Source organism: Sinocyclocheilus grahami, unplaced genomic scaffold (assembly GCF_001515645.1).
Source record: "Sinocyclocheilus grahami isolate Dianchi unplaced genomic scaffold, SAMN03320097.WGS_v1.1 scaffold106.1, whole genome shotgun sequence".
NCBI lineage: Eukaryota > Metazoa > Chordata > Actinopteri > Cypriniformes > Cyprinidae > Sinocyclocheilus > Sinocyclocheilus grahami.
The window spans coordinates 635,288-660,563 of record NW_015505285.1 but is presented as its reverse complement, the minus strand read 5'-3'; the positions used below and the strand labels follow the sequence as shown (position 1 = coordinate 660,563).

The 25,276-nt window shown below is 37.7% G+C and overlaps 1 protein-coding gene across 1 annotated transcript; it reads right to left on the bottom strand.

Annotated features, from left to right (window-relative positions):
• Positions 1-21,602: 21,602 nt before the first annotated feature.
• On the bottom strand, positions 21,603-24,476 carry LOC107588718 (potassium voltage-gated channel subfamily S member 3-like). The gene is made up of 2 exons (XM_016276939.1): positions 24,438-24,476; positions 21,603-23,191 (listed from the first exon to the last, which is right to left on the bottom strand). Exon 2 carries the CDS (start codon positions 23,110-23,112, stop codon positions 21,604-21,606), a length of 1,509 nt encoding a protein of 502 aa, XP_016132425.1. The 5' UTR covers positions 23,113-23,191; positions 24,438-24,476; the 3' UTR covers position 21,603.
• Between the last annotated feature and the right edge of the window lie 800 nt (positions 24,477-25,276).

Here is a 25,276-nt window from a genome sequence, read left to right as displayed (position 1 = left end):
TAGTAACTTACTTTTAGCAGCATCAGTCGGGCGTGCTCACAAGATCTCCCGGTTCTTATTTGTGAATTCAGTTCACTGGAGACTCGCACTAAACGGTTCATTTGAATCAGTGAGTTGACGACTTGACAACAGCTGCAATCGGATCGTTCTAATTCGTGAATGAATCGTTTGGTGCAATTTGCAAACCGATTTAAAAAGGTTCATTGAAAAGAATCAGTTCGGTTCTTGAATCAGACACCGCTTCTGCGTGTCAGAGCACGTGATATATTATAAGGAGTAACGGTATGTTTTATGAAATGTAGTGAAGGAAAAAGGATGATCTTATGCTTTGGAATGTAGTGAAGTAAAAGTAAAAGTTACTCCAAAATAAAACTACTCCAGTAAAGTACAGATTCTTGAAAAATTTACTTAAGTACAGTAACAAAGTAATACTACTCCGTTACTGTCCACCACTGAGAAAAAACATAATTTGATGGTGTCCTGAGTATTTAAACATGGCTGTTGAACACATCCCAAATGGTGTCTTGACCAATTAGACATTGTCTTAGCTTGGGGTGTTGCTATGTTTCTCCTCCCAATACATAAATCAACATGTTATCTTATCAGTCACATGGTCCGAATTTTCCTGCTCTTGCAGAGTATAATTTGGACATGATTTCTATAACCGGAATATAATACATTTTACAGTGTATTGATTGATAGAAACGTTTAAAGCATGAATTTTTTTAACTCATACATACCCAACATGAATATAAACCTATAAACTATTCAATGGTTATACAAAATACATACACAATGAGTGATTAGAACATGATAGTCAAATGTGCGGGTTACATACATGGTATGGAGTTAAGCAATGGACTGATATTCATTTATAAGTTATCATTTTGATGCATCTACATCTGTAAAAGACAGTCTCTCTGTCATTCTGTGAAAGTGAGGGTGTGCTTTGTGAGGAACAAAAAGGTTAAAAGGTAATTTCAGTCTGGTTCTTGTCCTGGGTGGGGGAAACCATTTCGAGGAAGACTTCAGCTAATGATTTTCCTCATGTGATGGTCATGATATGCTGTGTCTTTGACCATTAATCTTGGTTACTTGCCACAAATTTGACAAACTCCTTCCTGAGTCGGGATTATCAATAAGTGTTCTTTTGTGTTAATGTTGCAAGCTGTTCAAACTGTGGAGTTGGTTGGTTAGGCTTGCTTCAGACTGGCTGGCGCTAGGATCTGGACAGATGATGTTGTCTTGTTATCCTGGGCCTCTTTGTGGAATTTGGCTCTTTGGGTTGTTCAACACCAATCTGATCCAATCTTAAATTGTCTGATTCACTCTGATACCCTACAATGACATCAAATTAATTTAATATTCTACACTATTTAAGGCCATTAATCAAATAATTGTCATATAAACAATACCGTACAGAACACCAATGTTTTTGCTTTCACTGAAGCACAAGATGGATGATTTTGGATGATTTTCATATCATGCTGGAGAACGCGATCACCAGGTTTAACACAAATTTGTGGAGTTCATGCATTTTAAGTGCTGTTGTCATTAAAGCAAAAGGAGGACACACTGAAAAATAAGAACTAATATTTTAGCATCATTCCCAAAAATAAGTCTTGCGGCCTGTTGGGACAGGACTTTTTGACTTAAATCCCACCGGAATCCACACATAGAGGTTTACACACATCCTCTATTAATAACTAAGTAAAATAAAAAAACATGTCATTTTAGAACATTTTAGAAAACTAATCCCATCTGAATAGTTCTATGATATTGTTCAGTAGTGCGATACAAGGTCCTGGTTTTTACATTAGTTTTACACATACTCTTGTTCTCAGCTCATTACACAGTCATTATAGGACAATACTGGTGAGATTAAAGCAGAGACCAATTTTTGGACATCCTAATTCAAAATCCACAATCTTAATTTAAGCACTCTATATCAAGTAGAAGGTCACTGATGTACAATTATGTGCCTGGTGCTTCATGGTTAAGAATTGACTTGGCCATTCTTGGTCAAATGAAGAAGAAATGGGAATAAATTTGGGACTGCAATTGTTTTAAAACATAAGAAGCTTCCTTAACTTAGCACCAGCAAGCTTGTTAGCTAGACAGTTAGCATCAGCTAACAATATTTATTTCATATTTAACATCTTTTGGACTGATGCATGCAAGACCCGCTGAGTGCCATGAAACAGCTTGAAAGATCAAAGACCATTTTTAATATAACTCCAACTGGATTCGTCTGAAAGAAGAAAGTCATATACACCTAGGATGACTTGAGGGTTAGTAATTTATGGACTAATTAAAATTTTTGGGTGAACTAGCCCTTTAAATAAATCACCCTTTACAGCAGATTTAGTTAACAAACAACTGACAGTTTTGACCTAAATATGATTTTCAGTTACAATAATTAATCCTAAAATTCGACATTAGTAACTTACTTTTAGCAGCATCAGTCGCGCGTGCTCACAAGATCTCCCGGTTCTTATTTGTGAATTCAGTTCACTGGAGACTCGCACTAAACGGTTCATTTGAATCAGTGAGTTGACGACTTGACAACAGCTGCAATCGGATCGTTCTAATTCGTGAATGAATCGTTTGGTGCAATTTGCAAACCGATTTAAAAAGGTTCATTGAAAAGAATCAGTTCGGTTCTTGAATCAGACACCGCTTCTGCGTGTCAGAGCACGTGATAGGAGTAACGGAGTAACGGTATGTTTTATGAAATGTAGTGAAGGAAAAAGGATGATCTTATGCTTTGGAATGTAGTGAAGAAAGTTACTCGATATATTATAAGGAGTAACGGTATGTTTTATGAAATGTAGTGAAGGAAAAAGGATGATCTTATGCTTTGGAATGTAGTGAAGTAAAAGTAAAAGTTACTCCAAAATAAAACTACTCCAGTAAAGTACAGATTCTTGAAAAATTTACTTAAGTACAGTAACAAAGTAAAACTACTCCGTTACTGTCCACCACTGAGAAAAAACATAATTTGATGGTGTCCTGAGTATTTAAACATGGCTGTTGAACACATCCCAAATGGTGTCTTGACCAATTAGACATTGTCTTAGCTTGGGGTGTTGCTATGTTTCTCCTCCCAATACATAAATCAACATGTTATCTTATCAGTCACATGGTCCGAATTTTCCTGCTCTTGCAGAGTATAATTTGGACATGATTTCTATAACCGGAATATAATACATTTTACAGTGTATTGATTGATAGAAACGTTTAAAGCATGAATTTTTTTAACTCATACATACCCAACATGAATATAAACCTATAAACTATTCAATGGTTATACAAAATACATACACAATGAGTGATTAGAACATGATAGTCAAATGTGCGGGTTACATACATGGTATGGAGTTAAGCAATGGACTGATATTCATTTATAAGTTATCATTTTGATGCATCTACATCTGTAAAAGACAGTCTCTCTGTCATTCTGTGAAAGTGAGGGTGTGCTTTGTGAGGAACAAAAAGGTTAAAAGGTAATTTCAGTCTGGTTCTTGTCCTGGGTGGGGGAAACCATTTCGAGGAAGACTTCAGCTAATGATTTTCCTCATGTGATGGTCATGATATGCTGTGTCTTTGACCATTAATCTTGGTTACTTGCCACAAATTTGACAAACTCCTTCCTGAGTCGGGATTATCAATAAGTGTTCTTTTGTGTTAATGTTGCAAGCTGTTCAAACTGTGGAGTTGGTTGGTTAGGCTTGCTTCAGACTGGCTGGCGCTAGGATCTGGACAGATGATGTTGTCTTGTTATCCTGGGCCTCTTTGTGGAATTTGGCTCTTTGGGTTGTTCAACACCAATCTGATCCAATCTTAAATTGTCTGATTCACTCTGATACCCTACAATGACATCAAATTAATTTAATATTCTACACTATTTAAGGCCATTAATCAAATAATTGTCATATAAACAATACCGTACAGAACACCAATGTTTTTGCTTTCACTGAAGCACAAGATGGATGATTTTGGATGATTTTCATATCATGCTGGAGAACGCGATCACCAGGTTTAACACAAATTTGTGGAGTTCATGCATTTTAAGTGCTGTTGTCATTAAAGCAAAAGGAGGACACACTGAAAAATAAGAACTAATATTTTAGCATCATTCCCAAAAATAAGTCTTGCGGCCTGTTGGGACAGGACTTTTTGACTTAAATCCCACCGGAATCCACACATAGAGGTTTACACACATCCTCTATTAATAACTAAGTAAAATAAAAAAACATGTCATTTTAGAACATTTTAGAAAACTAATCCCATCTGAATAGTTCTATGATATTGTTCAGTAGTGCGATACAAGGTCCTGGTTTTTACATTAGTTTTACACATACTCTTGTTCTCAGCTCATTACACAGTCATTATAGGACAATACTGGTGAGATTAAAGCAGAGACCAATTTTTGGACATCCTAATTCAAAATCCACAATCTTAATTTAAGCACTCTATATCAAGTAGAAGGTCACTGATGTACAATTATGTGCCTGGTGCTTCATGGTTAAGAATTGACTTGGCCATTCTTGGTCAAATGAAGAAGAAATGGGAATAAATTTGGGACTGCAATTGTTTTAAAACATAAGAAGCTTCCTTTAGAGCTGCATTATGATAGCTTACAACCATTTCTACTTTGCTAAAATGCAATAACATTGCTCTTGATTGAATACAGCAACTCTTAGGACAATACATTATGGAAAAATCCAATACACCAATCTATGATGAAACCACTAAACCACATCTAAAAGTTATCTGTGGCTTCAGAATGGATTCTTTCATCATTACAAAGCAGCCAGAGGCTCAGAGACATCTATGAACATAAAAGTGATCACTCTGAGAGAATAGTGAGCGTGCGTGCGTGCGTGTGTGTGTGTGTTTGCTATTACTACTACTGCATTGCAGCAATGCCTGCACCCGAATGACCAATCACGATCTAAAGCTTTTACTGAGAAAGTGCAGCCCATCTGTACAGCTGATACGCTGAGTAACATCATTAAACTTCATGGGAGTACATAATATGAGTCGCTGCTAATTACACTGGGCAGTGTCTCTCTACCACCTCACTGACTCAGAACCAGGCTCATTCCCCACTGGGCAAATAACCGTATTTCAGCACTGATTGCTGATCCGAGATCAGTTTATTCAGCAAACCATTTTCTGCTAACACCATCAAATTAAACATTGTAACTTTTACAGTCTATTCTATTCTGCAGTTCTTTGACCCGACCAGTATGGAGCAGAATTTGTGCGACACTTAAATGATCACTGTAAACCTGTGTGGACATCACAATAAAAAGCAATGCTTTCATAAACGGCATTAAAAAATAATATCTTGTCAGTGACTAACAATGTGCAGGTTTTGCTTTTATACAATCCAATGCTGAATTCATGCCAAATGAAATGCAATGCATCTTGAAACGTAAAGCACTCAGCTATATTGCACTCTACTGTGTGACACTTTGCACTTGGCATGCTAAATATTAATTACAAATTATTTTTTTGAGTGATGACATCCTTTGCATTACATTTCAGTCTAAACAGAAATTGTGCTACAATGAACTGAATTCACTATCCAATCACCAGCCTGTGCAGAACTGGGAGGCATGACAGACATGAAGTAATCAAATCATTTCCACTGAAAATTTTCAACTTGTACTTTTAATGGATGTCACTTGTGACTGACCTGTCAGATATGATAGATCTATTATTCAATCAAAAATATGTTTAAGAAATTATATCAGCAGTTCTTAATTTAAAATCTACTTGGTAATGGCAGATTAGAAATAAGTTTTTCAAGACTTTATTCAGCAAGGACATAAAAATTTATTAAAATTGACAGTAAAGACAAAAAATTGTTACAAAAACAAAAATAATGAAAAATAAAATTTTATATTTTTTTTAAATGTATGACAGTTTCCACAAAGGTATTCAGCAGCACAACTGCTTTCAAACTTATAATAAGAAATGTTTCTTGAGCACCAAATCAGAATGATTTCTGAAGGATCATGTGACACTGAAGACTGGAGTAATGGCTGCTGACAATTCAGCTTTGCCATCACAGGAAAAATTATATTTTAAAATTCAAAATGTGGGATAATTATTTAAATTTTAAATGTAAATATTTCACAATATTACAGTTTTTAATGTATTATTGATCAATAAAATGCAGCCTGGGTGAATATAAGACACTTAAAGGGTCTTAAACGTCATGCCCCTCACCTCAGAATGTGCTCCGGTTGTATTGTAAACAGTGATGTCGTCAATATTGCTTATTAATTTGAGCCCGAATGAGACCCAGAGAATATTAGTGAAGAGGATCGCGCAGAACCTGTGCAAGAACGGCTCTTACAGGATGTTTCAGAATGGTATGTTTTTTTGTTTGTTGTTGTCTCATACTTTTAGATACACTGTTATTTATAAATACTACTGCTTGTGTTATCTTCTATTATACTGTTTTATCCTGATTAAAGCTTTAATACAGCAGAATACATGATTGCGTTGTAGCATTTTTGTAACAGTAAGAAGTGTTTGCCAGCAAGTATTGCTCGCTACCATGGCAACAGCATGTGCATCCATGTTTAACGCTTCTCGTAGCTATGTGAAAAATATCTGTCTGTCTATACACATAAAGTGTATAATTGACCTATCGGTAAGCCGATAGTTACTGTTGCTGCTCACTCGGACAAACAAACGGAGCTGCTACTGTCTTATCCACCTTTTTCTTGTCATAAAAGTGGGCGCGGCCATTTGTAAATTCTATGGGTCTAGCTTCCGGTCTCATCCGCGTCCAGCTATTTTTAGCTGTACAAAAGAGTTCGTTTTGCTGCTTGATATTGAAAATTGGTGTGTCTTACCATATTATTTTAATGTATTATCTTAATTATGAACACACTGATTTGTAGTGCAAGCAGTTTTACAGTTTTACTGCACGATGTTATTCTTCTTGTTATTTAACTATAGCGGCTAATGAACCGGAAGTCTCGCCCCTATAGGCTTACTTCCGCGTTGAAGAAAAAGGTGGATAATGACAGCTGTCAGTGTGAAAACCTTGTCCCAAGATGTTTTTGATCAGTTTTGGACACAGAAGGACCATCATTCAAGTGGGACTTAAATATACCATGGAGGGATATATAAAAATACAGATCACAATTCAAACAGGAGAAGTCTCATGTTACGGTCGTTACGATCACAATGACAACATCCCGGATCAATACTGTTCATGTACCGAAGGGTTTGATTAAATTCATTTACATTTAATCAGTTTAATATGGAGATGCACTAAAATGTAGACCTTTGTTTATGTGTTTTTGACTTACACTGTACATGACGGGAGAACAGTTAGCTATTTATGCTTGTACGTTAGCATTAACTCACTATCTTTAAGTTTAGTTTTAGCCAGAGATACCTTGCTGAAGCACAAGATGACATTAATGTTCTGCTTGAGCAGATGAAAATTGTAACTTAATGAGCATGGCAACCAGAAAATGAACGTTTTCGTCTTCATTGGGATTGGGGTTGAATGCTTAGGGACATTTTTGCTCTATTTTGTTTGGGTTTAGGAAACGTAATGAAATAAATTCCATTTCCCATCCTCTCAGGATACCTGTAATCAGTGTTACAAGTACCCCAGGCCATAGGTGGAAATCTCGGGGGGGTCGGGGGACAGGACTTTAAATAATTGTGTAAGTAGTAAAACACCACAAACACAAACAGTGCAAAAATGCGTTTTAATTTTAGAAACATTTTTTTTTAGTCTCCCCCTCCCTTGCCTCACAGTGCTTTGGTCCAAATGCCTGCTTTCCTCTTTTACATCACCTACACACACACAAGTCCGGTGAGAGAGAACAAAGTCAATAGTTGTGGAACTCAGTAAGTAAGGCTGCCAAGGCTATTTTATAAACATCAACATCAGTTAAACATCGGATGAAGTGATTATTTTCTCTTTAATACAGATGATGCCAATGTATTTTTCGATGAGTCCGCTATGTTAGCAATAATAACGTTACCTGCTTGACTGACAGTAATGTCTATAATGGACACGACTGCTGTCACGGTGCAACCACAACAGCTTGAAGTTGTCTAATTTGACACACTTCCTGCTACAGTATAGTAGTAAGGCTTTCCTCTGTGCATACATATCCTTACAAATACAATTTTAGCTGTATTATTTGTGTCCCCTTAAAAAATTGCTCATGAGAAATTTAGTTTTTTGACCCCCCCAACTGTTAGAGGAAATTTAAGCCTTGCCCCAGGCACATCATTTTTCAATTTTTGTAGCATAAACACCATCAAACTGATGAAAGCTTCGGATCTTCCAGTGTTTCTCTATGGCACTGAAACCTAAAGATGTCTGAGTTCCGGTCCCCATGCAAATGATACTCGACTGCCATTGGCTCATTTGCGTTCGAGGGGAGGGGCTTACTGATTGGTCAATTGGAACACAGTTTATTGATGGAGTTGACAAGGTAATGATCTGAATGAGAGAGAGAGAGAGCAAGGCAGAGCGTGTGCAGAGCAGGGGGATGCAAGGAACAGGATTAAGAACATTGATTTTGAAACTTGTGAATCCATTAGAATCGTTAGAAGACAGAATCGTGATTCAAGTATGAATACATTTTTGGTGCACCCCTAGTTTTGACGGCAAGGCAATAACTCTTCCTCTTCTCTAAAGCAGCGCAACATGGCCTCGCCCCCTTTGTTGCGTCACGTGTTTCCGGGGGCGGGGTACATGTAAATTTCAGGGTTTGTGATGTCACCAGTCCCTACGAGCTGTTTTTGTATTAAACTGCCATAATTTTAAAAGACAATATCTCCGTTTGCATTGAACTTTCAGTGTTGTAACTTTGCAGATATTGTTTATGCTCAAACAGCAACATTACACACTAACTAAAGTTAAAAAAGTGTAACCACAATCAACCACCCCTTTAAAATATATATTTATATTATATATATAATATGGTATCTACATAATCATTTATATGGTATCAGTTATGACACTGATCTACAGCAGTGAGAGGAAGTGACAATAATGTGTGTATAAAGCACTGAGGAGACACTGGCACCTGGCCAATGGCATTATAACAATATACTCTATACTCGGAGAGAGGGAGAGAGAGAGAGAAAGGGGGGAGGGGGGTGAACATTCAAGTATGAATACATTTTTGGTGCACCCCTAGTTTTGACGGCAAGGCAATAACTCTTCCTCTTCTCTAAAGCAGCGCAACATGGCCTCGCCCCCTTTGTTGCATCACGTGTTCCCGGGGGCGGGGTACATGTAAATTTCAGGGTTTGTGATGTCACCAACCCGGGAAGTAGCTCGTTGGAGTCCCTACGAGCTGTTTTTGTATTAAACTGCCATAATTTTAAAAGACAATATCTCCGTTTGCATTGAACTTTCAGTGTTGTAACTTTGCAGATAAATGATTTGGCAGGGCCTTCATTCAGCTGATAAAGCAGAAATCGATTATTCTGTCCTTATGGTAGATATTTGACATCGCTCACTGGCTAGCTATCAAAACACTCAATTTTGATAAATTCAGGCATTCGTATATCTTCAAACATACTTAAAACTTAAACTCAAAAGCTTAGACAAGAAATTTTTTTTCTGCCTTTGAATGTGTGTGTGTGTGTGTGTGTGTAATAGCCCTGCCAATTCATCTTCACCCACATTCACTTTAATACTGAGGCCTTAATCTGAAGCCTGAGAAGAAACTATTTACAAAGATGAGCCTGATCCCTTCTTGTTTTTGGTTCAGTCCTATTGTATCCAGTGGTAATCCAGTCCCTTAAAGTCCAATTATGTTTTAGATGGTATGCACAGGCAGGTCTATTTGTCAGGCCGCGGATGCACATGCAGTGTGTGGTAATGAGGTTGACAGTTTGACGGTGAGTGTTTCAGAGACAGAATCCTAATGGCACTGAGTGAGTGCTGTGTTAGTGTGCAAGACAGAAAATGCTCATTTAAGAGGGTGTTTTCGGATTTTTTGAGGGTATAGAATTGAATTCCTGATGACCATCTCACCCGTGCTCATCAGAACAAACACAACAGAACAGCAAATAATTACATCAGTCACCCTCACGTAAGAAAGTGTCCATGAGAGAGATTCTGCCACAGCTACTTGAGATGAATCTTGTTATGTTTTATCTGAACATCACACTGGACAGACAACAGATTAGATTACAACACACACTAACCATCCAGTACAGCCAACACTACTCTTCCCTAAACACATTCAAAGCAAGCCTCAATTTTAAAAGCACAAAGCAATTTTTTTGGTGATTAAAAAATATTGTACACAAAGAAAATGGACAAATGAAATATGATTATAAAATGTTCTTGCCAAAAGTTACAACTGGTACTGCTACTAGTAATAATATTTTACATTATTTTCCAACTACTACTATTGTAGTACAGTATATACTAGTATAAGTAATATAGAAAAATGTAAAATATAAGTACTAATAGTAATAATAATAATTATTATTATTATTATTAATGATACTACTACTACTACTAATAATAATAATAATAATACTTGCCTTATAGACTATAGTGCTTCTCCAGAGCACTTTATAAATATCATATATTCATAATAATAATGAAAATAATAATTATTATTATTACAACTAAAAACTACAAAAAAAATGGAGGGGAAAAAAAACAAGCAGTTCTTATTGGAGCACTGAAACTACATCAATCAATCAATCAATCAATAAAGAAAGAAAGAAAGAAAGAAAGATTAAGTTGCTACTGTCATAGTGATGAGCAGTGTTGGGGTAACTCGTTACAAGTAACGCAATTCATCTTCACCCACATTCACTTTAATACTGAGGCCTTAATCTGAAGCCTGAGAAGAAACTATTTACAAAGATGAGCCTGATCCCTTCTTGTTTTTGGTTCAGTCCTATTGTATCCAGTGGTAATCCAGTCCCTTAAAGTCCAATTATGTTTTAGATGGTATGCACAGGCAGGTCTATTTGTCAGGCCACGGATGCACATGCAGTGTGTGGTAATGAGGTTGACAGTTTGACGGTGAGCGTTTCAGAGACAGAATCCTAATGGCACTGAGTGAGTGCTGTGTTAGTGTGCAAGACAGAAAATGCTCATTTAAGAGGGTGTTTTCGGATTTCTTGAGGGTATAGAATTGAATTCCTGATGACCATCTCGCCCGTGCTCATCAGAACAAACACAACAGAACAGCAAATAATTACATCAGTCACCCTCACGTAAGAAAGTGTCCATGAGAGAGATTCTGCCACAGCTACTTGAGATGAATCTTGTTATGTTTTATCTGAACATCACACTGGACAGACAACAGATTAGATTACAACACACACTAACCATCCAGTACAGCCAACACTACTCTTCCCTAAACACATTCAAAGCAAGCCTCAATTTTAAAAGCACAAAGCAATTTTTTTGGTGATTAAAAAATATTGTACACAAAGAAAATGGACAAATGAAATATGATTATAAAATGTTCTTGCCAAAAGTTACAACTGGTACTGCTACTAGTAATAATATTTTACATTATTTTCCAACTACTACTATTGTAGTACAGTATATACTAGTATAAGTAATATAGAAAAATGTAAAATATAAGTACTAATAGTAATAATAATAATAATAATTATTATTATTATTATTAATGATACTACTACTACTACTACTACTAATAATAATAATACTTGCCTTATAGACTATAGTGCTTCTCCAGAGCACTTTATAAATATCATATATTCATAATAATAATGAAAATAATAATTATTATTATTACAACTAAAAACTACAAAAAAAACAAAAAAAATGGAGGGGGAAAAAAACAAGCAGTTCTTATTGGAGCACTGAAACTACATCAATCAATCAATCAATCAATAAAGAAAGAAAGAAAGAAAGAAAGATTAAGTTGCTACTGTCATAGTGATGAGCAGTGTTGGGGTAACTCGTTACAAGTAACGCGAGTTACATAATCAGATTACTTTTTTCAAGTAACTAGTAAAGTAACGCATTACTCTGTAATTTACAAGAGAATATCTGAGTTACTTTTTTTAAATAAGTAAGGCGAGTTACTTTTTTCCAATTTATTGATTGACAGCTCTCCTGTTGAGAGAAATCAGAAGATGTTACTGTAGTTCTAAAATAAATATGAATATGCATTAATTCATCTCACTCACTAAAAAAACAACACAGATTCAGTATTCCTCAAAATTAATAAAAAAATGCAACTCAGAATATGACGCAAACCTGCAATAATTAAATGTTAAACAACACAAATATCCTTTATGTATTTAATCCCATTCTATTTGCTTCTGACCTTCGATGATCCAGTTCAACTGTACTAATAAGCAAAAGTTACTCTAGACAAACATTTGTGTGTCTTTTTTTATTGCTGAAGTGTGTTGACATTTCTTCTTCTGCATTCTACTGTACGGCCATAAATGTACTTTCCCTTCAGCCTGAGGCTAATTCATTTCACTTTTGGTGTGAAAAGGCTTTTATATTTGCCAAAAATATAACTATTTTATTTTAAAAACAAACAAAAAAAGCCCTGTCCAGATTTAAAAAGTAACACAAAAGTAACGTAACGCATTACTTTCAGTTTCCATAAAAAGTAACTAAGTAACGTAATTAGTTACTTTTTTTAGGGAGTAACGCAATATTGTAATGCATTACTTTTAAAAGTAACTTTCCCCAACACTGGTGATGGGTGTATCGACTGCTATGTTAACTAAGTACATTTTTATTGATTGTGTCCTCTGACCCTGAACTATGTGGTATGACTACATTCGACAGCTTCAGCAGCCTCCAATATTCAGAATTATTGATCAGAATAATTCACATCTAATGAAAACAAACTGCCGATAGTGCCATGTAATCCACACAAACAGCAGCAAAACACACATACAGCTAATGCACACCATAGCCATCTAAATAGCACACGTATCTCTATCAGGGCTGCTTTAGGCAGATAACATGCAGAGAGAAAGTGCAGAGCAGCTGTTTTGTGTGCCGTCAGCATTTATATGCTCCTGAAGGTGGAAGACTGATTTATAGAGCTGCTGGACCACCAGAAAGCATCAGTCAGGCAGGAGGTCATTTAACTTCATGTCCAATTTGGTTAGAGACGTACAGTATATCCACTTTGCTTGAGTGTGTTTGTATGCATGCGTAAGACCTAAAGTCCAGCTGGCTTTGTGCACAGTGCAAAAACTCTCAACTAACCTTCTCATATCCTCATCATAGTAGTGCAAGATGGAACTCAACGCAAGGAATGCATCTGGATTGACCTGGTCATCATTTGACGGTGACTCCTCCTCACTACCATTGAAGACAGAGACAAAACACGCTGACAAAGGGATGTCACACTTCTGTGAAATTTAAGTGGCACAGCCTTCGATTCATCCTGCAGTGAGTCGTGCTGAACGCTGTTTCACTCACCTGCCTGCCTAAACAGTTTCTGCAATGCAGAATTAATGCAAAGTTTGCCTGCCAAATGCTGTTTCCTCATGGGACAAGAGGAAGACGGTGTCCTTCTGCAAATGTGCACCTGAAACATAGAAGTGAAAATTTCAGATCAAATTTGAAAACAGAATTCAATCAGACAGTTTGATATTTCTGTGGAATATGACTACTGACCTAGAGATTGTTTTTCTGGAGGCATCATTTACTCACCTTTATGCTGTTCCAGGAAGATAGTCTGAACTTTTTTTTGTTCATGTAATGTGTTTTTTATGGAAAGAAATTAATGCTTTTATTTAGCAAGGACACATGAAATTGATCAAAAGTGACAGTGAAGACATTTAGAATGTCGTACAAAAGACTTCTATTTTCACCAGTATAAATAAATCAGCATATTATTATGATTTCTGAAGGATCATTTGACATTGAATAATACAGTAATGGCTGCAGAAAATTGGTCCTTGCCATCACAGGAATACATTACATTTTAAAATATACTAAAATAGAAAATAATAATGAATAGTAATAGTAAAATAGTAATAAATGATGTTTCACAAAATGTCTGTTCTTAGTGTTTTTACTTTACTGTTACTTTTTTTCTCCTCAAATAAATGCGGTGAACAAAAAATACTTTTTTCAATAACTTTAAAAAATCTAACATTTGAACAGTATACTTATTAAATGATTTCGGGAAAACTCCTCTGCATTGAACGAAAGACTGAATGAGAGCTTTGCTGACTAAAACAATTTGTCCATTATCATTGTTACAATTTCATTAGATTTTCAATTTGATTGTGTTGCTGCTCTCCTAAAAACACAATCAAGAGGATAAAACCAAAAGGCCTTCTCTGATTTCTCCATCAAAGCAAGAAACATTCCATTAATGCATCTCTCTCTTTCTCTTTCTCTCTGACTTTGCAGAAAGCAAGCATTTAAATACAGAGCACTCAGAAAGACTAAAAAAACATTAAAAAAGAATGTTTGCGGCATTCATCACTAAAGATTCGAAGCCAGGGTTAAAACCCTGTCAGAAGTCTGTCAAAGAGAAGATCTATACTTACACTGCAAATTTTACTGGATTCAATGCTTTGAAATCGTCAGCAAGGAAACTTCTTAGACCATAAGTGGAGATACTGTTTTTAACTCCGTTAGAAAATTGCACCGTCCTTAAGTCTTTTTTCACTGGTAATCTAAATGAAACTCTGGACGATTATTCATGTCCACACTCAAGAGTCAAAAACCGCAAGTTAATGCATCACACCACACTTGAAATCACAGCAAAACAATATTGGTTCTTGCTTTTGTTGTAACCAAAAATGGCACGACAGTTTAACATGTGGAATGGAGAATGAGATTTAAGAGCTGCAGTGCAAGGGCAGATTTTCAAAGCTATCATATATGTCATCCAAAATATATAGGCCTACTACTTTCTAAGGTTCCTGGTATTTTGTTGCTTTTGGAGCTCCACAGTGTGATTTCACACAACAAATAATATTCAATGTTATTACAGAAGGACAAACATCTATCCTGAAACATTCACATGTGTATAAAGCAACACAAGCAAAGATCTACAAAAGCCATAGAGTGTTTCCCCTCTAGAGACATGATTTGTGCTCTTAATTAGAGTCAAGTCATCCGAGCAGTGTAGCATTATGAAACACACACTGCAGATCGCGCAGTCTGCAATAATGCCAGCAGCTGCAGAAGTGACGCGGCCGTAAAGAAAGAGAAAGTGTTAGTCATCAGTAACCATTTCACATGTGTGTGCACTTTACAGTGAGCGTTAACAACTTTCAGACCCTAATTAAAAGGGAATTGATCTCAGGAGTGCAGGGGGAAGAGGAAGAGAGCTGTGAGATGCATACTGAATGCGCGAAAATAGGACAGTGTGTGTTTGAGCTTAACATTCACAAGAACCAATGACCTTTTGTCCTAACTCAAATACAGTACATACTCATACACATACTAGTATGATTACATCAAACATGACATTTAATGTTCACCTTTAAAACAATACATCATTTTCAGGCCGTACTGTGAGTGTGTGAAAGACTAAAGGTGAATATCCACCTTTTTCGTACACCCCATGACGCTGTGCGTGAATTATGGGGGTAACTTTTGTTAAACTGTAAACAATTAGCAAAATGTTTGCATTATGAATGCAATAATAAGCCTTTTCAAAATCTGGGTACAATGAGGTTACATTATTCTACTCATACCTTCAATCATCAAACATTTAAATGAAATGTGGAGTAGCATTAACAAATTACTTTCTACATACTATGAATAACCCAAAAGATTGAGTATTTTCATAGCAATATTACGGACATGACATCACTGTCATAATATATGTCTTTTTTCATATTGTTACAGCTGAATACAAAGGAAAGCTCCTTCAGTCAAACTGACCGATAAGGATTATTTGTAGCACAATTTTATGATTTGAAATGATTTGACTTTTTGAGTTGAAGTTTTCCAAACCGGAAGTGCCTCCTATAGTTTAAATCACAGCTAATACAGCTCACGTACACCGACAGATGCAAGAGAAACCAACAAGCATGCACACTAATTTCCATGTCCATATGTTGAATGAAACTGTCCTCACATTGAAGAAAAATGCTTACCGTGTATGCATTTCACAGCCCATTACCTGTTTGAAATGGAATAAACTGGAGAGCCCTAACCCCCTTTCCCTCCCTCTTTCTCTTTCTGGCCAGACCCCGACATCATTCCTGATCATTCTCTGAAGGTTATGAAGGAAACTCTGGGATATTTCTCTGAAGGAGACTGAAAGTTAACATGTGAACGTGCAACCTGGTGTTTCGCAGACACACATTTCCTAATTCTCACTTTGTAAAACAAGGTGCGGATAGCAGAGTTACCCAGGTCTCACTTTTCAGAGTGTGAATCTCTTCAGGAACTCCTGTTCTGCACGCCATTGATTTGATACACACACACCTACGGCTGCTTTTGGGTGTTTGTGTCAGTGAGCTCTTTGCTGTGTCCTCTGCCATGTTCTTCTTATCAGATATTGGCTGACATTGTTGATGTTTGGCTGTGATCGGCCGTTCTCTGATCTTTGACTCAGATAAACAAGCACAAGCTGCTGATAAAGCAAATATTGGATTCTGACGCCATCATCTTCCTCACCTTCACTAAAAAAGCAGCAAAAGCACAGTGTGAGCATTAGCCAATGACCCAGAGTTTCTTTTAAAAGTAACTTTCCCCAACACTGGTGATGGGTGTATCGACTACTAAGTACATTTTTATTGATTGTGTCCTCTGACCCTGAACTATGTGGTATGACTACATTCGACAGCTTCAGCAGCCTCCAATATTCAGAATTATTGATCAGAATAATTCACATCTAATGAAAACAAACTGCCGATAGTGCCATGTCATCCACACAAACAGCAGCAAAACACACATACAGCTAATGCACACCATAGCCATCTAAATAGCACACGTATCTCTATCAGGGCTGCTTTATGCAGATAACATGCAGAGAGAAAGTGCAGAGCAGCTGTTTTGTGTGCCGTCAGCATTTATATGCTCCTGAAGGTGGAAGACTGATTTATAGAGCTGCTGGACCACCAGAAACCTCTGATCTTTGACTCAGATAAACAAGCACAAGCTGCTGATAAAGCAAATATTGGATTCTGACGCCATCATCTTCCTCACCTTCACTAAAAAAGCAGCAAAAGCACAGTGTGAGCATTAGCCAATGACCCAGAGTTTGTACACTCTTAAAAATAAAGGTGCTTAAAAGGTTCTTCACAGCAATGCCATAGAAGAACCATTTTTGGTTCCACAAAGAACCATTCAGTCAAAGGTTCTTTAAAGAACCACCTTTTTATAATTTGAAGAATCTTCTTTTGCCACAAAGAACCTTTTGTGTAACAGAAAGGTTCTCCAGATGTTAAAAGTTCTTTATGGAACCATTTAGACAAAAAAAGGTTCTTCTATGGCATTAGAGATCCATAACATCCATATCAGCCCTGTGGAACAGATGGGTCTGGCTTTAGTAAAGTGGTCTGACGGCTGACAGGCAATCTTCAGATTGTGAGAAACAGGACTGTTTTGAGCTGTAAGTACAGCTTCAGCAGAAGTTGGAATGCCGTCACTGGATCAGTTTCACTGATCAACAAGAAGATTGGGAATGTCGCTTTCAAGGTAGCTGTATTGATTTTGTCATGTCACAGATTGTATTGAATCATTCAGTTTAGCTTATCAGTGCAATAGATAGTATGAACCACTTGTTTATAAATCTATTATACACGTTTTTGATCAGTATTATTATGCTGGTGTCTAAATACACATGCTGTCTTCTGGGAATCATTGTAAAAGTGACATTACTTTTCCAAATGGTTAGTAAGTCGAGTCACCATGTTGGTTTGTTCACTGCGATACTTATTGTACTTCAAAACTTCAAAAAAATCACCTCTCTGTTTTCCCCAAAGCTTCAGACACTTCTTTTCACAGCCCTTTTACTCTATTTTCAGCTACTGACAAATGATTCCATCCAATTTTCTATGTGTGAGGTAAGAAAGAAAAGAAGAGAATGCAAGAGACGAGAGAAATGGAGAGAGAGAGAGAGAGCAGGATGTGAACTGACCCATGAAGAGGAGGTGGTAAATTGCTTGAGACAGGACTTTATTTAGCATTGAAGATGTTATGCTTCCAAACTCACCTGTTACACTGTCACCGGCTGGAGATTTATGCACCAGTTGGATTAATCATATATTAAAAAGCAGTTTAACTGGACATTTATAGGTGCTGTTAAGTCGGTTTATCACCCAAACAAACAAATACGTTTTATGACCAGCCATCAACATAAGCAGCTTAAAGGTAAAATGTGTAATTTCTGCAGTCTGTTTGAGCAGAGGTGCTTTGGCGTGTTAATCTTGTCAACTAAATTACTGACCAAAATGTTAATTGACGTAGGGTTTTCTGATTAAATAAAGACTAAAGGAAAAACTTAATGATGATACATAACAATTTTGGATTAAAACATACTCTTAATGAAAATATGTCAAGGAGAAAATAGCACTGCTAGATTATTGTATTAACAGTACACTAACAAAGTTTTTGAAGAAAAGTCTAGAAACAATATTACTGTTTCAAATAATCTAATCATGTCGTTGTCCTGCTTACAACTTTTCATCAAACTAAAATTAAATGTAGATTCAAATTGAGTAAAATATTGACCAAATGTACATTTACATGTTCAAAAGTTTGAGGTCAATAAGATTTTTAATGTCTCTTATTCTCGTTAAGGCTGCATTACTTAAAAAAAATGTTATATATTTTTTAAATATAATATATTCCTGTGATGGCAAAGCTGAATTTTCATTTGTCATGACTCCAGTCTTCAGTTTCACATGATCTTTTATAAATCATTCTAATATGCTGATTTGGTGCTCAAGAAACATATCTTTTTATTATAAATGCTGCTTAATATTTTTGTACCATTATAATTTTTTTCTGGATCCTTTTAAGTTCTGAAGAACATTTGTTTGAAATAGATTTATTTGAAATTTCACTTTTAACCAATTAAATAAATCTTACTCATCCCAAACTTTTGAACGGTAGTGTATTTCTGGCACAAGACAAAAAACAAATATCTTTCTCCAAATAACAGAAAATGGGGAGTCTTGAGAATTTGTTTTTGCAATTGTGTTTGGTGCTAGTAGTGATGCAGAAATTGCACAGCTCACTTCTGAAGTAATTCAGGCTTAAGTGCCATATTCATAGAGATGTGGGAACTCGCTGGTTTGTGGGTTTTGCTTTCCCATGGGTGAAAACCCACATCCTAAACCACCAGCTCATATTGTAACAGAACAGAACAAAGATTACGTCAGAGGAACTGCTGTGATTGCATATGCATTTTTTGCAAACAACATGCTCAGGTTTGTGTGAGTTGTCCAAACCAATGGTTTGAACAAGAAATGTGACTCTTTGCGGTGGCCTCATATTTCTGGCTTGGAGGAGGGAGAAGAGTCACCCTGCCACAGTACACGGCATGTAATCGATCTCTAAAAGGAATTTATTTCTTGAAACCTTTTCCTATATACTAACAAACAATAACCCCATTTCACTCTGTATTTTTCCAAGCACTTTCAATTCCAAAATCTCTAAGGATACTGCAAAGCCCCAGTATATAAGAGTGTGTATGAGGTGTATTGAAGGACATTTTTCTATTCCCCTTGAAACTTGACCAAATCTCTGAGTTTGCAGAAGCTGAAAAGGGTCAGTTGCACCATTCGTGTAACTCATGAGACATTCAGGTCTGCCCTTAAACACTTGAGCACACAAGTGTGACATATTGATCAATGGGCACGTCTCAAACAGAGACCGATCTATCCAAGTTAAAGCCACTTGCCAAACGGATGCCGTTTCAGCAATAATGCATTCCCCCTGTGGCAGGCAGCCCTAACATTTGGACCTCTCTTCCTGCTGCTAATACAGCCTACTGACATAAGTCACTCCAAAAAAAATGAGAGAGACAGCAAGATGGAGAGAGAATGTGTTCCCTCCGTGCAGAGGACAGAGGATAGCTGAACCGGATGCTCAATGAGGCATTATTGATAATACACCAATGCGATAATGCATAAGGCATTACTCATGAGACATATGAGAAGGTGGGACAAACTCACTGTAAAGAAACACTTGATTAACAAGATTACAATTTAAAAGATTTAAGCGAAAGTGCACTTAAAAAAATGTAAATCTTTTACTTACTTTTACTCATGTCATTCCAAAGCCGCATTACTTTCATTCTTCTGTGGAACAAAAAAATATATATTTTGAGAAAAATTCATGCAGGTCTTTTCAGAATCGTTAAGTCAGTGAAACTGAACTCGAGAGTTGGAGCAATAAACGAATCGTTCCTTTGAGTCAGCTCTTTCCATTGAACTTGTATACAAATCATGCCGATTCTTTCACAAATCGGGATTCAACTTACTGACGTCAATTATGGTACTCAAATTAATAGTCCACTTTCAAAAAATAACAACAAAAATTTTAGTCTGCTGACAGTACAGCTTCAGAAGATTTAGAGAATAGCGCACAACTCCTATGAACTACTCTCACGTTGTTTATTTACTTGTGTTTAAGCCCCTTATGAAGCCATACGATTTTATAGTGGTCACTATAAACTGCATTACACTGAAAAGAGCTGTATCTTTTGTGTTTCACATCAAAATAACAGACTATATGTTTCAAACGACATGAGGTTTTGTAGATAATAACATAATTTTCATTTTGGGGTCAACCATTTCTTTAAGACCCTTCATCTCCCTACAGACCCATGCAGTGATTTCAGAACAAAGAGCAGAGACTTAAATCTACTGTACATCAACTTTATTCAACTGTAACATCTCTTTCCTGCTTTCTTCTCTCCTTCCTCTTGTGGCCTCTCCTCTCTCTTGTTGAAATATGCATGCACTCTTTCCGTCCTTCCCTCTCTGATGGACACATTAGGGAGGATGGTGTACACCAACATGCCATCTGAAGTCCAGCATTTTAGATGCTGTCATTGCCTATAAAAAATTTAAGCATAGTTCTTTTCCCACAGGCACTGCAGAAAGGCTTGTAATTAAATGAACAGCTTGTCCGAAGAATTAAAAAACACACTTGTCAATCAGTGCTGTTAATTGGGTATAGAGCATCAATGTTACTGCTAGCCTGTTGTATAGATTAGTTTCCATAACAGGTTCTGATCCATAAATAATGGAAAGCTTGAGATATTTTCACCCTGAGAACTAAAGAGAAAAAAGTGATTTTGATTGAAGGTCCAGGAGTAGCTCAGTAAGAAACAAGAGCCTTGAGTCTTAGGGTCCTGTAGTGTTTCCTCAAAATGTGCGGCAGATCTAATCAAGGATGTTTATTTTAGTTTCTTCTCACCCTATTCATTTGAAGTTGTTCATATAAGCATTTATATAAGGGTTCCTCAAATCTTGCTCTGGAGGGCCAATGCCCTGCATAGTTTAGCTCCAACCCTAATCCAACACATCTCATCAAGGTCTTCAAAATCCCTAGAAAATTACAGGTTTGATCAAGGTTTGAGCTAAACTCTGCAAAGCAGTGGCCCTCCAAGACCAGATTTGAGGAACCCTGATTTATGTTGCATTATCAGCCTGTGGCATCCCAGTAGGGCAGACAATTTCAACATCCTGAATGCTGGAAGCATCAGTGACGTCTCCCTCGCTCCCCGCGCTACTCTTGGAGGACGTGCTGCGCACCAGAGAAGTCATCTTTTGTCCATAGAGGTCTCCTATGTAAAGAAAAGGCATGCTGAGATTTGGCAGTTTTTCGTCCTCTGGTTGGAACTGGTCGGACTCCACCAGGGCTTTCTGTCTCTGGTAGTACTTGGAGAACTTGTTGAAGATGATAGTGATGGGAAGGGCGACTACAAGCAGGCCGCAAATGATGCACAAGGTGCCGATGAGTTTCCCAGCCAGCGTGATGGGATACGTGTCGCCGTATCCCACCGTGGTCATGCTGATCGTCGCCCACCACCAGCCCACCGGTATGGTCTGCAGTTCTGACTCATCGTCCTCCCTCTCCACAAAATAGATGAGCACTGAGAAAATGGAGATTCCCACGGAAAGGAAGAGGATGAGGAGTCCGACCTCATGGTAGCTGTGACGGAGCGTCGCCCCAAGCGAACGCAGCCCGACCGAATGCCGCACCAGTTTGAGGATGCGAAAGATACGCATGAGGCGCAGGATCTGCACGACCCTTCCCACGTTCGCAAGCTCCTCGCTTTCCGCAGCATCCATGGTTTCGAACGCCAACGTGGCGTAAAATGGAACAATAGAGGCGAAATCAATGATGTTTAGCACATTGCTTAGGAATTTGCGCAAACATGGTGTGACAGCTAATCGTAGGATGAACTCGATAGAAAACCAGAGGACGCAAAAGTTCTCGAACACAGCCAACACCGGGTTCTCCACTTCTTTGTCATTAACGTCCACCTGGTGGAACTCAGGCATGCTATGAACACACATGGCCACGATACTCATCAGTACCACACACAGTGAAAGCACCGCTATTATTTTCGCTGAGCACGAATATCCCGGGTTTTCCAGTCGCAGCCAGAGTTCCTTACGCTTCTCGGCGCACCAGGTGCCCTCAAACTTTTCCAGGTCTTTGTCAAACGCTGACAGCTCCTCCATAGATGAATCTAAGCTGTCCTGCAGCTGGTTCTGCAGGTCATCGTCGTATCCCCAGTCGTGATCTCCAGCGTACTCTTTCTGTTCTTGAAATCTGTTGCTGCAGCAAGCGTCCAGGTGAAGCTCCTTGATGCCCCAGTATTCCAACTCCTGGCTGAAGCTAAACACACACAACTCTTCCATCAGGTGGATCTTTCCGGTATGATAGAAATTGAGCACGTAGCGGAAAAAACTTGGATTTCGGTCGAAATAATACTCGCGTTCGGCTGCTGCATAGTCGTCGCAAAGCTGGAGAATAGCAGCCTCTGAGCTGCAGTAGAGAAGTTGGGCCAGTCTCGTGTGGGGGAAGCGTTGGAGGACCACTCGTTCCACTTGCTGCTTAAAGCCGCCGACGTTGAGGTTGATGAAGCTCTCCTCGGGGCCTTGGCGGTGCAGGACCTGCCCATACACCATGATGGATGCCAGAATATGAAGGAGTAAGAGGGACTGTTGGGCTAAGCAGTTTTGGAGAGACTCAGCTATGACTGCATGCCTATAATGGAGGAAAATAAAAGCCTGATTAGCACTGACCTGTTGCTATCGAAATAACAAATTCCTGCTCATCAAAAATATGTAATCTTTTTTTTTTTCAGTACTCCTTGCCATAATTCACTGTACTGTACTCAACTGTATGACAAGACAAAAACTTAATCAGATTTAAATATGCAGACAGAAAGACAGACAGCTAATCTATTATATACTGGGATAAAAGCATTCTGGAGCCCAAATCAGCCTTTATAGCTGCAAATGGATATTGATTTTGTAGTGTCGTAAACAAAACATCAGTGATCATTATGAGCATTTTAACACTAACTCTGCCTTTCTTTCCCAGCAGTACTGCAGGGCACAAAGTCATGTCAAGATTTCAGGACATTCAGTGAACACTTGATAGTTCTGATGTGCAGTGCTTTTATAAAGTTTGAAAAATTGATATTTTTATTCTGAGATGATGAAACATTTACAATGGGGTCTAAAAGTCTGAGAGCACTAGTGAAAATAATTGTAGTTTGCTTTTTTTAATTAAATAAGTAAAAAAAGAAATGAAAACTATCTTCAAAATCAAGTGAGAGGTTGAATTGAAAATGTAGAATTGTTTTGCATTAAAAAATATTAAATATTATAATAAAGTCAGCATATGTGTTTGATTTTCAGAAAGTATTTGGTGTCCCTCTTTTGCCTTAATGGCAGCAGCATGAACTCCACAAGTTTGTGTAAAACCCGATGATCGCGTTCTCCAGCATGATTTGAGAAACCTCCAAAGAGCACCTTGTACTTTAATGGAAACGGTCTGTACATAGTGACATACTTATTTGATTGGTGACCTATAAGTGGTGCAAAAACTTAAATATTTCTTCTTAAATGTCATATAATTTCCTTTTTCTTTTTCATGTATTGTTTCAAGCTTTGATTAAGATTTTCAACCCCAGATTTTCAATATGGTTCAGACTTTTACACCTGTGTATGTAATAATTCAATTTGCAATACATAAAACGTAAATAAGATTTGATAGCAACAAAAGTAACTATAGAAAAACGATATTCCCACTAGATCTCAAAACACAAAACTGTTACATTTGGGTACATGAAATTTCTAAATGACATATTTGAGTTTCTGCAAGGTGTGTGTAAGTCCGCGCGCTCTGCCTGATGGAACTCCAGCACCAAGGACAGCACCGAAGTTAAATTCAAAAGCAACACTGCGGAACTCAAACTACACAGAAGGAAAATGTCACAGTTTACCTGTTTTCCTTTCTGTTCTGACGGCATCAGTGCACTGCAAAGACGTTCGGTGTGGATATTGCCATTTTCCAGCGCCTTCCTTGGTAGAGTCGAGCCCGGCGTGCGCTCGTTCGCAGTGTTTGCCCCATGTCCCGCAGCAGACTGTGTAGGGTGGGACACTTGGCAGACAGTGTGCCGCTAACGCACTCGCGGTGCCTCGGGGCAGCTGTGCGTCCGTGCGTCACTGGCCCGTGGCAACTGAAACGCGCTTGCGCTTTGCGTTACAGGACGCGCCACCACATGCTCCACGGAGGAACAATGATTGAGTGAAAAAGAATCGGAGGACAGAGAGAGGTGAAATCAGGGCTAGACCCCGACACTTTGACCACCCGTGAAGGCCAGTTAAAGGATTAGAAAACTAATAAAAGAGTGAGATTACAGATCCCTCGAGTTACTGCTGAGGAAGACAGCAGAGGTCGGATGGATTTTGTGAAAAAGAAAAAGAAATGAAAAGAAAAGAAAAGGCATATAAGCCTACTTAAAAGTTTGAGGGAAAAGAGTCGTCGCTGCTTTTATGAGCATCAAGTGTGTAATTTTAATAAATTGTTTCAGGACGGGCGTAGGCTACTGCAGTTACGTTTAGGCGTGTCAAGTTATTATACCAAGTAAACAGCGAGTGGTTTGTCAACACGGTCACTTTCTTGAGTGAAAGTATTTCTCCCTGGCGCAGCACCTGTCGCACGTGCAGAAAGGAATTGACAGATGATGCCCTCTAGAGGCCGTCAAGTTTTATGTAGCAAATAAATAAATAACACCTAAAGTCAGACCATTCTTTTTTTGTTTTAAATCCTGAAATTAAT

Coding starts and splice junctions, on each gene's coding strand:
- LOC107588718 (XM_016276939.1), bottom strand. CDS start 23,112: ATGGTGTATGGGCAGGTCCTGCACCGCCAAGGCCCCGAGGAGAGCTTC.